A 16904-nucleotide genomic window follows, 5' to 3' on the forward strand; every position below is an offset into this window, starting at 1 on the left:
ACAAAAATGTGACAAAAATGTGACAAAAAACTCAACAAAAAAGTGTCATAAAAGTGATGAAAACATGACAAAAACGTCGCAAAAAAGCCACAAAAACATGACCAAAAAGTGACATAAAGACGTGATTTTTTTTTTAAATAAAAAAGTCATGATCACTTTTGTAAGTCTTAGCTTTCAAATGAGGTATTACTCTTTTGCTCTCCAGTCGAGAAGCTTGTAGATTTGGATAAAGCCACACTAGAGAAAATGTGCTCGGTTCAACAATATTGCTAAATTATTGTGAGAAAATGAACAAATGTTTTGTCCAATGGGCGAGATAAGAACCAGCATCATGAATGACATAGAATGGAGACCGTCCATCTCTTGTATGTTTTATGTACGGTTTAGTCAAAATTCCAGAAATATACATGTGTCCTTTTTGCAGCAAAGACTCTTACTCATCCCTTGGTGGTCTAAAAAGCACCTTCATTCATAATCTATTTGGACTTATCTGTGTTGTCAAACTATAGCCTCTACTTTGATCCGAGTGCAGGTCGTTTGTCCAGATTAGCTTAGCGCGGATTAGCTCCAGCTGTTCTCTGTCAAACCCAAGCGTCCATTGTCGACTCCAGGCTGTGTTTTGTCCTTCACAGCTGTATTTGTCAAACTGACGCCGACCGTCAGCGTAAACATATGTTCAGACGTGTGTCAAGGTTTAAACTCGTGAGCGCTAACATGCTAGCTTTAGCATAGTGTGTTTGTGTTCAAGTTAATACATGGAGAAACGGGCTGTCATCGGCTCCAGTGTTTTCCAGGCTGCTGTTGCCGACGCCAGATGCCGAGATGGAGGTGAGCGAAGGCAGTGTTGTAAAAATATATGTTGTAATGTACAGGTGGGTCCATGTGCTGAGACTGACTGGCAACCGCCTGACTGGCAACCACTTCGGTTATTCTGCAGAAATGTCTGAATTAAATGGCCTGCTTTTCATCATAAAAGCAACAGACTATGAGAGTGGCTCAAAGTTGGCAATGAAGGAAAATGGCTGAACTTTTCTCAGTTAAAATAAATAACTATAGCTCAACCACAACCAGTAATAATTCACACTTCATTTAGCTGCTACTGCTCCTCATATTAGCTACTAATACCAGCATTGGCCAGTACTATTACAAGCTACAACTAATGAAATCAGATATACAAATACTATCCATGAAGTTTTATATTACAGGTATTTCAGTTACAGTTATTTGAGGCTTTGCATCTCTTTTCAGAGGAATCTTCTCACTCATCTGATGAACTGAGTATTTATGATGGTTATTTGTTTGTTTATTGTCGTTTATTTGAACAGTTTACATTCTTTGTTTATCAAAAATCTATGAAGATGAGCGAGAAGAAGCATCTGAGAAGAGAGGTGAAACATCCTCAACAGCAAACAGCTCAGTCCAGTCCAACGACTTTGGGATTCCAAAACTCTTGGATGACTGAACATTCAACTGTAACTATTACTACTGCCTATAAGACAAGACTATGTTGCTACAGCTATTGCTAGAGCAGGTCTATAGGAGGCAAACGTTTCCCAGGAACACTTTATTTTATTGTACCTTGAAATATTGTAACTAAATTTAGTACAATGTAATATGCTCTGTAACAATGTGTAATAACCTGCACCTATGGGTTAGATACACAATGGAATAATATGTATTAGTAGTTTGTAGGTACATAATGTAATAAGACATAACTCTAACTCTAACCTTAAGCCCTAACCCTAAGGGTCTCGTGTCCTATTACATTATGTACCTACAAAGTACAAATACAAGTTATTCCATTGTGTATCAAACCCATAGGTACAAGTTATTACACATTGTTACAGAGCACATTACATTTTACTAAATTTAGTTAGGTACAATGTATCAAGGGTAGTGTAAAATAAAGTGATACCCGTTTCCCTTCATCAGTTCATACACAAGAGTGTAACCTATGTAAAGCGGTCAACTTCCTGTGCTACTACTACTTTTACTACTAATATTACTACATATAGTGTCCCTTTAGATTGTGAAGTAAACTTAAATGAAGACTTAAAGGAATAGGAATAGGAACTGGAGCAAGATGGAGATTTTTTTTTTGAGCCAGAAGCCAACGAAGTGTCGAGGATGACAGGGCTGTGAAAGGGTTTTATGCTTGTTGTTTACTATTGAGAAAATGAAAAGCAGCTACAAAGTTGTGTTTTGTTTTATAACAACAATAATAGAAGTAATACAGGTGGATGTTTATCTTAAAGGAACAGGCCACCGTTTTTTCCATACTGAGATATGTTCTTACCTGAGCTCAGACAAGTTGATGCATACCAGGCGCTCAGTCACGCAAATGTTGTTAGCATTTAGCATTTAGCCTCTCCTCTTTTCCGTAGGCAAAATGTTAACAACAGCTTTGGTATTTTTGCGTGACTGAGCGCACGCGTAAAGACCAGACAGGTACGCATCAACTCGTCTAAGCTCAGGTAAGAACATATCTCAGTATGGAAAAACGGTGGCCTGTTCCTTTAAGAGAAACGTCCACTTGCATTACTTTTGTTGTTATAAAAGCAATGTGCATATTTACCAGACTTACTGAACAACTTTGTAGCAGCTTTTCATTTTCTCAATAGTAAATAACAAGCATAAAACCCTTTCACAGCCCTGTCATCCTCGACACTTCGTTGGCTTCTGGCTCCAAAAAAAAAAAAAAAAAAATCGACATCTTGCTCCAGTCACATCATTTGCCAACAGCACATTGTCAACATTCACTGCCATTACACTCAGCATAGAATCAGAACAGCCTGGGAAAGTGGCGGCTTGAAGAGTTGAAGGAAGAAAGATGGTCCTTCGAAATTAGGAGAGAAAAAAAAAACAGCCAATTACTTTCGGGCCGGTAGGAAATTGTGGAATGGAAAACCGCAAAAACCGCACAAGCTAGTCACTTTTAATACCTCTTGTCAATCACCGCGGCAAGTACATTTTCTCGTGGGAGGAAATTTAAAAAGTCTGATCACTCCGACGGTGGAACAATGCGTCTTTTGTGCCGGCCAAGCTGTCTCAAAGAGGCCACTTCTGGTGATTTGGGGGTTAAATGGATAAAGACAGAAGGATAAGGGAGGGGACAATATTTGTGCGTCTTTTCATCAATCAAATAAAGCAGGTTTAATCCCGGCGAAGTCTGAGAAAGTCTAGCCGAAAAAACTCCCTCTACTTTCCATCAGCTGCATCTGTCAGCGGTGCGATTTATGGGCACGAGGGTTTGCCAGCAGCACCCCTCCTTAGTGCTCTCTCTCTGTCGGTAGCGGTGTCTAAAATGTCTTTCCAAACCAATGACACTGCACGTCTAGCTTTCCAATGAAGACACAGGGGGGGCTGCTTTGTAATTGAAATGGTACACGAGTCTCTTAGCATAGTTTGTTTCTTTGTGGTGAGGTGCACATGTTTAAAGGGATGGTTGAGCGCTGTGCTTTGTGTAATAGAGGCTTAGAGTTTTTTTTTCCGTCCGGTTTTTGGAGGAGAAAACAGAAGGTACGACCTGAGCTTTGTTTTATGGAAGATAACGACTGGGAGCCAATGAAAACAGTCTCGTGTCAAGTCACATTTGCTGCAACTGTAGCCACACAGAGCTCCGTGGATTACTTAGAATGGATTGACTTACCACTACTACTACTACTACTACTACTACTACTGCAAGGACATATGCCTTTTATTAAAGACTATATACTGTAAAGCAAGTATCTCCAACCAGTATCTCGGTACCTACCAGTAGCTCGCCAAGCCTCTTCCGCTAGCTTGCCAAAGACTATCTACATCTCTACACACTTGATAACTCAAATTTTACATGCATTTTCTGTTTGTTCTGAACACAATCTGTGAGCAGTTGGTTCTATATAGAAAAGTATAAGGATGAAACTCAAGTGACTTTCTTTGAAATACCATCTTGGCAAGTAATTCTTCTGGGTGAACTCCACCTAAGTTGTGTTTTCACAATTGTTTTTGAACATAAGTATCTCTCCGATGTTCATATTGTGTAAAAGTAGCTCACCGGGTAAAAAAGGTTGAAACCCCTGCTATAAAGTAAGACATTCAATTAAAATGTTGTGGTCTAAACTCATTCTTAACTTTTTTGATTCTTCACATGGACAAGTTTAAAGCTGCTGTTCACAACTTGCAGGGTAATTTTTCAGGGTCACTGATCTTAAGTACAGGCAACCTCATGTAGCTATCCAATCCATTACTTTTAATCTATAAACAAATAGATTAAAACAGTGGTTCTCAACAGGCAGGCCGCGTTCCAAAAGTGGGCGGGACCATTTGGGTGGCAAGCACTAATATGGTGCTTGCTCAACTGGGGAAAACGAGTGGGAACGAGCTCCCCGACTTCCGCACCTGAACTGCGGAAAATCAGCTGGCTTGTTCTTTTATCGTCTAATGTGAGCTTTTTAGTTAAACACTGCTGCTTCTTTAAGTTTAGTGTGAGCTGTCGTCATCCTCGTAGTAACAAAATTGCGAGTGAAATGCCCGACATCAACGCTAGCAAAAAACAAACGTTTAGCTTTTCAGACGCTAACAATACATTTAAATGATTAGCTCAGCTAATGATAAATACAGTATAAATGTCTAACTGTTGTTGGAAAGATCAGATAAACCTTATTTTATCGTCTCAAATGTCATTCCTCTTGTTCTTGCACCTTAAAGGGATGTTTCAGGATTTTTGACATAGGGCCTCATTTCCTACTTATCCAGAGTGTTGCTGATTTCTGGAGATTTTTTTTTTTGGTAATTCATGCAGTTCTTATATTTGAAGAGTTGTGTGGTGCTAGGCTAGTGCTAGGCTAGTGCATGTCTATGGTATCAGCTAGCCTGCATTAAAAACAGTCTGACCCGCTCCACAGTGCACCTGAGGCAAATCACTTATAACACCAGACTAACCATATACAGTAAATGTTTGTGTCAATAGAATAATTTTTGGAATATAGCTGACCTTGCATCACATAAATGATCGCATTTTGAGGGACTATTTTCTTGCAGATCACTCCGCCGCTGCGTAGCTTATACAACCACGAAGCTGATGCTGCTCAAATATAAGGTATTTTAAATGCAAAATGGTTAAAATCATTCGATCGACACAGACATTTATATGGTTAGTCTGGCGTTATAAGTGATTTGCCTCAGGTGCACTGTGGAGCGGGTCAGACTGTTTTTAATGCAGGCTAGCTGATATCATAGAAGTTGCTGTAGTGTTTTGTAATTGTCTGTCTCGGGGACTGCAGATGGAAATTAGCTCCAAGAGCTAAAGTCTGGTACAAAGCATCTTTTCATCTGCTGATTAATGCTCCTGTACATGTCCCTGTCAAATAAATAAAATAAAATAAACTAGAAATGCGCTAGCCTTACATTAGCCTAGCGCCACGAAACTCTTCAAATATAAGAACTGCATGAATTACAAAAAAAATATCTCCAGAAATTAGCAACACTCTGGATAACTAGGAAATGAGGCCCTATGTCAAAAATCTTGTCATGATCACTTCCTGCCTCCAGCTGAGGTCACTGATGATGTAAGCAGCGAAAGGGTCTATAGGAGGAACATTTCTTTTAATAGGCTGTTGAAACACTTAAAAGAAGGAAAGCAAAATGCTAGAATAAATCGTTGGGGTGCACAGTATTGAACATTATATAAAAGGGAGAAAAGAATGTATCTAGGGCACGTCTTGTCTTCATTGGATGATAGTGTTGTCCCACCGCCCCGCCAGTCAAGAACCACTGGATTAAAATATCCATAAACAATACATTTGTAAAAGTCATGTTTAGATTCTGTGGTGCTCATTTTACTTCTCCATTACGACAATTGATGATGATGACAACTATCTGACAAACAAAGAATATCTTGGCTCCCCTGATGTATCTAACATAGCAGTTGAAGCCTGTGCATATGGTCATGCTATCCAATAAAAACCTGACCGTATATTAGGCATCTGCAACCTGTGGTTTTAAAGCCACATGCAGCTCTTTAGGCCTGCTCTGGCAGCTCTTTAGTTAGACAATCTATCTATAGGGAAAAAAGTTTAAAAGAGGGGGAAAATGTGAGTATGTTTTGTCATTGTGCTGTTGCTTTTCTGAACTGATTTCCCATAAAGAGCAATATGTATCTCAATTTGTGCAACACCGCAACATTTTTGAAATTCCCAACAATTACTTTAAGGTTTTTGTTTCTTCTTCACTTCTCAGCTGCTTTGGGGTGCGACAGGCGTCTCACGTTGCAACGGTGGAGCCCCTCGCTAAACAGCCCCAATCAGCCCCCGGGATGAGGCCAGGCTCGACTTACCCTCTCGCCAGGATCTCCGTGGGCACCTGGGGGGCCCTGCAGTCCGGGGGTACCAGGAATACCCTAAAACCACACAGACATACAGATGTGTTTAGCATATCGTACACCATAAGTAGCGCTAAACCTAACCGCCAGCTCGTCCCACCACAGCGCAGCGTGTACAGGCCAAAGCAGACAGGAGTTCAAAAGGGAAGAAACCTCAAGATGATGTACCACCACTCTCAATTTCCGCCCTCATGACTCCACAGACGAGCTCGAAGACTCACACAGAGGGAGGAAACGTCGACCTCGGTTCAGTTTCGAACTCATGAAGACCTTTTTTGCTTTTAACTACTTATCCAGTAAAGTTACAGCGAAATAACTGTCTATGTAGGGCTGTTACAGTCATTATTATATCGACTTATCGTTCTATAGATCAGTGCTTCCCAACCCCTGGGGGTACTCGAGGACCTAGCAGGGGGTACTTGGAACTATTTCAGATTGAAAAGGGGGAAAATGTAACATAATTTTTATAGGAAAAGCTATATTTTTCAGTAAAATGTGTTGCTTTGGGAGAATTTTACGTTTATTTTGACTGCAACATTGTCCTTTTTCTTACAAATACTACTTTTAAGTAATTACTTTCTAAATAAACTGTAACACCCTTGAGGTAGGGGGTACACGGGTGACCACTGAAAGGCCAAAGGGGTACAAAAGACAAAAAACGTTGGGAACTACTGCTATAGATGATGGCTGGATGATACATTTTTGAGCTCAATACTTATCGTCAGCCAATTTTTTTTGCATTTCCTCTCCATTTTTCTGATGTAAAACTTTGTGTGCCATTGTAATTCATGTCCATTGTGGGATTGTTTAGGATTAAGTACTTTTCTAACAGCTTAACCGTCATTTTTAAGCTTTAGAGTTAGCTTCTGTAGTATTGAAAGGTCTTCAATAATCTCATTTATCGTTTCCTTACATTGTGTAATCGTGACAGGCCTATATGTCTATGTACATGTATTGCTTCATTATGAGACCATGCATTAACCCAATTGCAGGTTTACTTGAAATAAACTTCATTTCTGATGTCTATCCTGCACCAAATGTATTGTACAACAGTAATATGAACTTTATAAAATGACTGACACCCTGAGAGCAAACTCAAAACTAAATCTAAACTAAACAAACATGGCTAAAACTATGGCCAAAAAGGTAATACCTCCCAAATTTGATACAATATATACTGCATAGTTTCTCCACATGTACACTACAGTAATAGCACATTTGGCCTGTTTTTTCACCACTTCTTTTCCCACAAAGACCTTTTTTCCCTCTTTAGCTGTTCTCCGTCTGTGAAACGCAGACAGGAGAGAGAACGTGATACTCACTGCTTGGCCGGGGGCTCCTTGGGGTCCTTCAACAAGCATCCCCTGAAAAATACAGAAGAGGATACAGTAGCTTTAAATGGCAGTCAGTAAATCCAGGCGTTCAGAGGGGGAAATGAGCGCTTTAGCTTCCTAACTTTGTTTATGAATAGGTTCCACAATTGCCAAGGTGCGCTCGGATATTGTGAGCCTGTGTGTGGTCAAGAGGTGGAGAAAAAATGAGTTTGTTTCGATCGTTAAAATCCCTAAATGATTCACATGAGCTGGAAAAACATCAGAGTGGATCATAAAAGCAAGCAATAAAAGCAACATTTCAAATTATTTTTTAAAATCTAAAATATGACTCTAGAAAAAACAATGCTCATACATGTTGAACTAAATTAATTAATTAACAGATTATGTTGTCAGCCATTTGAGGAAGAAAGGTGTCGTTGAATTGTATTTCTGAGCTGTTTACACCTTGAATTTGATGTATTTTTGATAGAAAACAGGATATTTTAGTGAAATTAGGCCAAAATATCAAACTACAGTATCCAATCATTAACCTCTTAGCCCCCACCTTCACCGAGTGCATTATATCCAGTTCGGCATTTCCCAAATCTTCTTGAAAAAAGCAAGAATGAAAAAAAAAAAAAAAATCGTGCCAGAAAAGCAAGACACTAAGCAAGCAACAAAAACACAAGTAAAAAGGGATTAAAAAGCCAGAAAAAAGTGACCAAAAAGAGCGATGAAAAAGCAGCCAAAACACAACAAAAAAAACTACGAAAACATGACGAAAAGACGACATAAGCTTGCCTATAGGCTGCAAACTCTCAGGTGGAAAAGATTTTAGATTTGGGTATAGCCGATCTGGAGAAAATGTGGCCATACCGCCTTTGCTCTGCCCGATCCCGTCAGACCTCGAAAGCTAAGCAGGAAGAGCCTGGTCGGTACTTGGATGGGAGACCGTTTGGGAAACAACTGGAAGCCTGGGTGGATGTATTGTGTGTGTGTGAGTGGTTGGTGGAGGTCAGAGGGGCCGAGGGCGCAGACTGGTTGCCACGTTTCCAGTCAATCTACCCCAGGGCAGCTGTGGCTAGTGAATGAGTGAATGAATAATGCAATGTCAAGTGTCTTGTGAGTGTCCAGAAAACCGCTATATAAAACCAATGCATTATTATTCACAGCTTGAAAGGTTTGGGAAATCAATCACATTCATAACCCGATAGGATTGCAAGAAACCCATAAATTCCCATCCCAAATGTGGTAAAGAGATTTAGCTTGTAAGTTACAATTCAAGAGTCAGACTCTTTGGTATTTGTGATATTGGTTGCAGGAAGCAGAGACATGTGTAGTTTGTATTTGAGAGGGCAGGGGTGGGATTTAAGCTTCAAACTTCTTCCCACTCCTTTTTGAACAGTGCTGTTTCATTGAATAATCTTTTTTGTCATGCAAGTGTTTTTGTTTAAACGTATTATATAGTGTCCTTATTATTATATAGTGTCCTTCCCCAACAACAATTATTGACGACTTACAGGTTCAATAACAGCAGGCTCTCCTTTCTCCCCCTTTTCCCCCAGGTAACTTTGGCCATGGACCTAGAAGAAAAAAAAAACACTTTATTTAAAACAATCACATTATCAGACCAAACAAGTCTTTTCTGTGTTTTATGACGTGTGAAAAATGCTGAGCTGGTCGCCGCTTGCATTTAAGGATTTAAGGCAGCTCAGAGGCGAGAGGCGGACTTTGTTTCTGACTACTGGAAAACACAAACCGCAAAAGTCATTCAACAAGAGGCTTTCGTTCCAACTTTGGCCCCGGTCCCATTGACTAAGCCAATAAGTGAAAAGACCCCAACAGCGCCCAAAAACAGGGGTCGATACCTGACACTGTCCACACAATGATTTCACATACAAAGAATTTGACTAAAAGCTACTGCATGTGTGTTCGAAACCGCTAAATTGTACAGCAGAACCCCGGAGAGGAAAATCTTTTCCGAGGGGCAAATGATGAGGGCTTTGAGAGACTGAAATAGTAAGATGGTGTTGGAGATTAACGAGAACGGACAGATGTTAAGCCAAAGTCCATTATCCAACTAAGCAGAAGATGTGTGAGTTCCTGCCTCAAGTGTAGGACTGTGGGCAGGAAAGTCATGATAGAGATTCAGCAGATAAGCTCTATTGAGTTCATTATTCATTGCTTTCAGGTTGATGATTAGCATTTGAGAGATGTAGAGAGAAGCAGGGGCGTGTTTATGGGGGGGCCAGGGGCAGCACAGGTCACTCCAGGTGCCTCCCCATTCATACGGAATGAGGACGTACAAAAATCCAAACACTTCAAAGTCAAACAGAGACGAAGGGGAAGAAGAAGAAGGGGAAAAAGAAGAAGAAGAAGGGGAAAAAGAAGAAGAAGAAGGGAGAGAAGAAGACGAAGGGGAAGAAGAGGACGGAGAAGAAGGGGAAGAAGAAGAAGAAGAAGGGAGAGAAGAAGACAGAGAAGAAGGGGAAGAAGAAGAAGGGAGAGACGAAGATGAAGGGTAAGAAGAGGACAGAGAAGAAGGGGAAGAAGAAGAAGAAGAAGGGAGAGAAGAAGATGAAGGGTAAGAAGAGGACAGAGAAGAAGGGGAAGAAGAAGAAGAAGGGAGAGAAGAAGACGAAGAGGAAGAAGAAGAAGGGGAAAAAGAAGAAGAAGAAGGGAGAGAAGAAGACGAAGGGGAAGAAGAGGATGGAGAAGAAGGAGAAGAAGAAGAAGAAGAAGGGGAGAAGAATATGATGGGGAAGAAGAAGGCGGAGAAGAAGGGGAAGAAGGGAGAGAAGAAGAAGAAGGGGAAGAAGAAGGGGAGAAGAAGATGATGGGAAAGAAGAAGAAGCAGAAGAAGGAGAAAAGAAGGTGGAGAAGAAGTGGAAGAAGAAGAAGGGGAAGAAGATGAAGAAGGGGGAGAAGACGAAGGGAAAGAAGAAGAAGGGAGAGAAGAAGATGAAGGGTAAGAAGAGGACAGAGAAGAAGGGGAAGAAGAAGAAGAAGAAGAAGAACAAGGGAGAGAAGAAGATGAAGGGTAAGAAGAGGACAGAGAAGAAGGGGAAGAAGAAGAAAAAGAAGAAGAAGAGCTTTTTTTTATATAGCACCTTTCACAGACCTGGTCACAAAGTGCTTTACATGAGACAATACTGGGGACATGTCATTCGAAATACCATAAATAAAATGCACCCCAGTTCGTTGTCCAGATCAACAAATAGTGGTCAAACCAGATACTGATTTTCTGACCTCGCCTGACAAAGAAGAAGTGCTCACTAACACATATTTTGACAGATTTGTGAACAATATTTGGGAGAAACTAGTCTATTGTGTATATATATATAAAAGGTTGTGTGTCTGTGAGTTCACCCCATGAAAAATAAGAGCAAAAACAAAAGCTAGCACATCAAAGTGTACAAAAAAAGCTGAAATGTAAGTGTTTCATTATTTTTCTGGAATCCCTTTAGACTTGGGCAAGTCCTGGTGCCACCCATAGCTTAACTTGGTGCCACGGCTGGGACATGACATTTGAAGAAGTCTCGACACACCCCTGGAGAAAGGGCAGAACTGAAGAAGTGTCATCTCTTTTTATAGGAACTAAACATAGAAAATGAAAACCTAAAAGCGTCCTTTTTTTTTACTATGACAGTTCTATTTCCAAATTACAGCACATCCAAATAGCAGATTACTTGAAATGTGGCTGTCACTAATTAGACTTTGAGCCAAAATATTGAGAAACCACACGGAGCGTATGATGATGTGTTGTACAGCTGGTAATGTCTCATGTGTCCATCCTCCTCTCCATCCTAAATCAGAGCTGTCTTATTCCATACTTACTTGCCCAATGCCAAGAAGCTGTTCTCAAAGCTGTAGCTCTTGGAACAATGCTCCATTCAAAACGTCTCAGACACATTTCTAGGCAACAAAAAGCTGTGTCACTTCCTGCTTTAAGGGTTGGAAATCCAACAGCAGAAGAAGAAAAAAAAAGAAGGCCTGGAAGTCACTGACTCAGCAGATTTGCAGAATTTGGATAAAAAACAACAACACATTGATAGGGCTGGTTTACATTTGGCATTACTGAAGGGATTTGTAAGGAGTGTGTTTCTAATCAACTCTAGAGGTCACTAAAGCCAAAGGTCCAAGGGAGTGTGTTTGGGTATCGACAGCTGGCTCCACATCTGCTCATCTTAGTCTCAAACTCACTCAACTCCGTGATTCGTCCATTTCTTTTACAATAATGGGTCGGTGTGGTTCCAGAGGCAAAACCGAATAGACGACATGAGCCTTTAGAGAGTTGTGGTTTGTCCAAGGTGACTGTCCATTGGTTTTTGAGACGCCCCCTTCTAGCTACAGCTCAGTCCTAACAAAGACAACAAACACAAAAGCCCCCATCAAACAAAAATGCCACCGCTGTCTTCATGTCCGCCCACAAACCAGGCGCAGTAATGGAGCCAGCGTGTCAAGGGGGGACGTCATCGGCTCCAAAGCTCTTCCACGGAGGAGGAAAGAGAAGGCTCATGGTCTATTGATTTCGTATTGGGAGAGGGAGTGTGCTCGACATTGGGTCTTGCTTCTGTTTAAAGTTGACTTGCCAAGAATACAAACACAAGGAAATATGAAATAGATTGACTCTAAACCATTAAACTGAGGCAAAGGGAACATTAGCAGGACTGGAATTCAAAGACGAGACAACTATGTATCGAATTAAATGGGCTGTTAACGACGACGAGCGCCTCAGCGCAGTTAAATGCTTCACGGTGACAGATTTGTGGATGTTTCATTGGGCGATTGTAGCTATTCTAATGACATTTAAAGGTGCACTATGTAGCTTTTTATGTGAAAAAAACTCATGTGCATGTTGGACCTTTAAGTGACTCAGTGGCTTTGCGGTTGCAGCGTAGCACATTTGCTTTTCCTCACAGTGATCTCAGTGATGCTCCAGAATCAATTGTTTTGGGGTTTCTGGCCAGTTTCTCGTGTGAACACTGAAAAACATTTGATCTTGGAGCGTTATAAATGCCACTGTGAGGAAAAGCAAATACAGCCACTGAGGTCAAATATGCACAAATATTAACTTTTTTTTTTTTTTTTTTCACTTAAAAAGTTGCATAGTGCACCTTTAAGGCCACATTTTGGCCCATTTCATTGAACCTGTTTTGTGCCAGTTTTGGGTTAGGGTTAGCATATCCATATCTCAATGCACATTAGGAAGGCTTACAGCCTATATGCCAGTCTGATACCTCATTTGTAAGCCAAGACTTTCTAGTTTCTTAAACTATGAGTAAGGTCTGTGTGAGTGAAACACAACTTTCATCACACTTGCTGTTCCTAACCCTAATCATAACCCTAACCCCTGATCAGGGGGAGGGACGGCAAGTAACAGGTTAATGACTGTTTTTTTAATGCCTTGCGGAAACCCTGTTAAACCAGTGCCTCAGGGCAGCACGCAACATCCCATCTCCAGATTTTAGAGTTGTTTTAAAGGGAAACAGGCGTGCCAATTTTGGCCAACCCAATCTGAGAATCGAAGTCAGGGCCTTTTTGCTTCTTGCTGACCATCATTGTGCAGCCCAAGGTTAACGTATAAGGATTCCAAATGGTCATGTTAAGGAACAATGGGTCATGTATCATAGGTGGGCCATGTAAATAAGCAAACAAAATATATATCTAATCTATCTAATATAGTTTTAGATTAGACGTGAAGAGGGACACATCTTGGGAGACCAAATATTTCCTAGTCTTAATAAAATCATGGATAGTAGTCTCCTTCATGGGTTGAATGTTTACACCTTTTTATGATTCTATACACATAGACTTACAGAGCTCTCTCGGATGTCAGTTTCGGCAGGCACTCCCGGTCCGAACTCCTCTTCGTAGGCCTGCGTGGGTTTGGCCGGGCCGGTGCCGTATTCGTAATCTCCATAATCATACTTCTCTACAAACTCCTTGTTGTCGTAATTTTTCAGGTCGTACTCCTTGAATTCGTAAACATCGGTGGCAGGCTCCGCTTTCTCTTGCGTGTCGACAGCGGGAGGCGGGGTTTCGACGGCGGGGGTGGGCTCCGCTCCCACCTGGTCCACGCCGGTGATGTAATCGTCAACAATTTCCTCGGTAAAGGTCTGGCATCGGTCCATATGTCGTCACCGGAGAGAGGGGAAGGGGTACAGCGGGGGGAGGGGGAATAAAGAGAGGGACATGGAAGTTATAGGTTAGTGAGGCAGTGACACCATGTGAGGAGAATTCACATGTTTGTGAAAATATCAGGGTGTAGGCTAAGCATTTCCCAACTCCGACATGGCAAAACAACTGAAATTCTCCAGGGAAAGTTTCAGTTCAGACGTACAGCATCCAAAGATTTAACATATGTGAAGCTACCCATATGTTTGTTAACAGTTAATCAGTATCTCAATTAGTATATATTGGTTTGCATCAGTATCGTGCACAATACTTGCTATGGACGGCCATGTTTGTGTGGGAAATGCAGCCAGAAATACACTATAACATCCTTTATACTGAGACACAAAGGAAATCAATGTACAATCTGTTCGCAATTGTACAACATGAGACGGAAACCCCGCGGCTTTGCACCGTTAATGCAGAATTCAGAACGAGGAAGGCAGCCAGAGCACTTTGCAATCCGTAACTGCTGCGATTTACAAGCATTGACTCGAGTAATAAGAAAAAGCTCCAGTGATTCAATGCGTTGTACGTCAAAAAATTAGCAGCAGTTGAAAGTTCCCTGGCCGCTTCGTGCACGTTTCAGACCATGTTTATGTGAATTGCAATGATCCGGTTAATCACGTTCGATGAGATAAAACAACTTGTGAGTTACAAAGCTGTCTATGTCGAAAAAGGATCATAGCATAGTCCCATAAGTCCATGTGTATTAAGTGAAATGAATTGTAAATGTTCTTCCATGTTGTTAGCAGGTAAGACATCAGGGAGGCCCGTTCCCCAGTGTGTTTACATTTGGCTTCCAGTTTCAAATCCTTGGAATATACAGTATTCTGCTGCAGAAATCTATAGAAGTTTAGCTGCAAGGAAGGCACTTAAAGGCACGGGCTGATTCGTTCGGGCTCAACCCACTGGCGGTTTTGACCAGTCGTGTGGCAGTATTAAGTTTGTGGGTTTCACATTTGTCGACAACAATTAGTCCACCTGAATGATTTAATACAGAGCTTTCCAGGTTGATATTACTGAGCTGATGTTATTTGCTTTGTATGAACCAGAGGTGCCCAAAGTGAGACCCGGGGGCCAAATACGGCCCTCAGACTCATATTTGGTGGCCCTCAAGATTATTGTTGAATTTGCTCATATCACTATGGGGCGACGGTGGCGCAGTTGGTAGAGCGGGGTCGTCTCGTGATTGGAAGGTCATGGGTTCGAATCCCAGCTCCCGCAAATGTACACTGTCATTGTGTCCTTGGGCAAGACACTTCTCTCACCTTGCCTCCTCCAGTGTCTGCATACATTGGTGCATGAATGAGAGTCTGAATGGGTGACTGGTTCCTTACTGTAAAGCGCTTTGGGCCTGATAAAGGTAGAAAAGCGCATATAAGTTGAGTCCATTTACCAGAGATGGCAGTTTTTGCTATAATTTCAATCATTCTACACAATTATACCATCAAAATCTAATCGTTCTTTGTGAGACAGAGTTGCATTGAACTTCCAAGTCTAAATAAAGGTGTGAAACACAGTTCAAAACGCAGCCTTCACCATCAGTAAAAAAAGTTTAGACACCTCTGGTATAAACCAATCAGATTTTTTATGAATGTTCAAATACACCACAGCCATTACTGGGAGCAATGGACTGAGTCTACAGTCATTTTGAAAACCAATGTCACTATGTGTTAACGTTTTGAATCTATTTTTTTTTACACTTTATTGCAGGGTGATCATCAATTTAGATTTTTTTTTGCTCAAGCTGCCACATGATGCAATAAAACTAATGGTAACGCTTCATATTAAGGTGTGCGCATTAATAATTAATAGGCCATGAATAATATGCTTGCATATACCTGTATATTAATAAGCTGCTTAACATGCTTTTATCTCACACTAATGTGCTTATTCATGGCCTACAGCCTTATCCTACCCTTAACCCTAACCCTAAGCAGCACCTTATTAATACTTTTTTAACAACTTTTTGACAGTGCAGGATTTTAGAGGTAGTGGTCAATAGGTCTGGGCTCATTCTGCACCTCATGACATGGCTGGAACACGTAGGGGGAGGGAAATACATCATTTAAAACATTTTTAAACTCCTTATAGTCCCTTTAACAAACACATCTTAGTATAAAGCGTTACCAAACTCATTGAAATAAGTCTGAAATCATTCACTGAAATAACTAAATTTAACCAAAATGTCACGTGCTCCCTCTTCTCAGAGCCCGATAGATTCAAAGCAAACTGCCTTTGAAAATGTATGGAAACAATACAGGCCGTTTCCACTCGCAGAATCAACCCAAGGCGGTACTTTGTCCTCAGTAATTAGCCCAATGTTCCCATACGGGCCCTGCATATGTTCAGCATTCACCACTCGCCCTCCTGGCTGTCTCCTTCAATACATGTACAGTTTAGTGCTGATTGAAGTTTCCTTATCCACCTTCAAGGTACATCAGGGCGCAGGCAGCAGACATTTGGCACAACAAGACTGTGGTGTTTTTGTTTCAGCCCCCAAATGGTCTTCATTACGGGGCGTTTTATGTGATGGTTTAGCTCAAATTGAGACAGGATCTGCCAAATTCGGGATATGGCAGCGGCGAGCGGGACGGGGATGCGTCTGCCTGCTGATTTTCCATCGGTTATGGCTTGTTAGATGACAAAGTTTCCCTTCATTCCGCTGCTCATATGTACAGCATATAGGGCGGCTTTGAAGGAGGCAGTTTCTTTAAGGGCTCAAGGGCAGAGGAAACCGTCTGGATCTGAGCGAGGCCAGGCCGGGTTTAGGCCTCCGAAGTAGATAATAGAAATGTGGTTTTGCTTTTGTGCCTCTATGGTTATGAACATGAAACAGTGCCATGCAGACTTAATTGAAGAACCTATTTTTTGGCATGAACGAGAAGCCATGTAGAGTTACATCATTTATAGCTAAACTTTGTGTGGATAAGCACATTAGGTTAATATAATATAGAGTAATATATGATAAGCAGCATGGATTCTATGGCATTACAGCAGATAATGCATTTTGTAGCACTGTTACCATATGACCAAAGAAAATCATGTTTTTA

General features: G+C 41.1%; 1 protein-coding gene and 1 long non-coding RNA gene across 2 annotated transcripts in view; one reads left to right on the forward strand and one right to left on the reverse strand.

The window, feature by feature from the left end:
- LOC306973129 overlaps positions 1-16904 on the forward strand; it is a 268899-nt gene that overhangs the window by 129419 nt on the left and 122576 nt on the right. The gene's annotated exons all lie outside the window — the stretch shown is intronic.
- The window catches only part of col11a1b (collagen, type XI, alpha 1b), a 185727-nt gene that overhangs the window by 116080 nt on the left and 52743 nt on the right, over positions 1-16904 (reverse strand). The window contains exons 8-11 of the mRNA XM_079569937.1: positions 13494-13793; positions 9195-9257; positions 7684-7725; positions 6317-6379 (exon numbers count right to left, since the gene is read on the reverse strand). Of these exons, the coding sequence (XP_079426063.1) occupies positions 6317-6379; positions 7684-7725; positions 9195-9257; positions 13494-13793 (468 nt within the window). The remainder of the gene's footprint in view (positions 1-6316; positions 6380-7683; positions 7726-9194; positions 9258-13493; positions 13794-16904) is intronic.

The sequence above is a fragment of the Gobius niger genome (assembly GCF_951799975.1).
Source record: "Gobius niger genome assembly, chromosome: 13".
NCBI classification, from domain to species: Eukaryota; Metazoa; Chordata; class Actinopteri; order Gobiiformes; family Gobiidae; genus Gobius; species Gobius niger.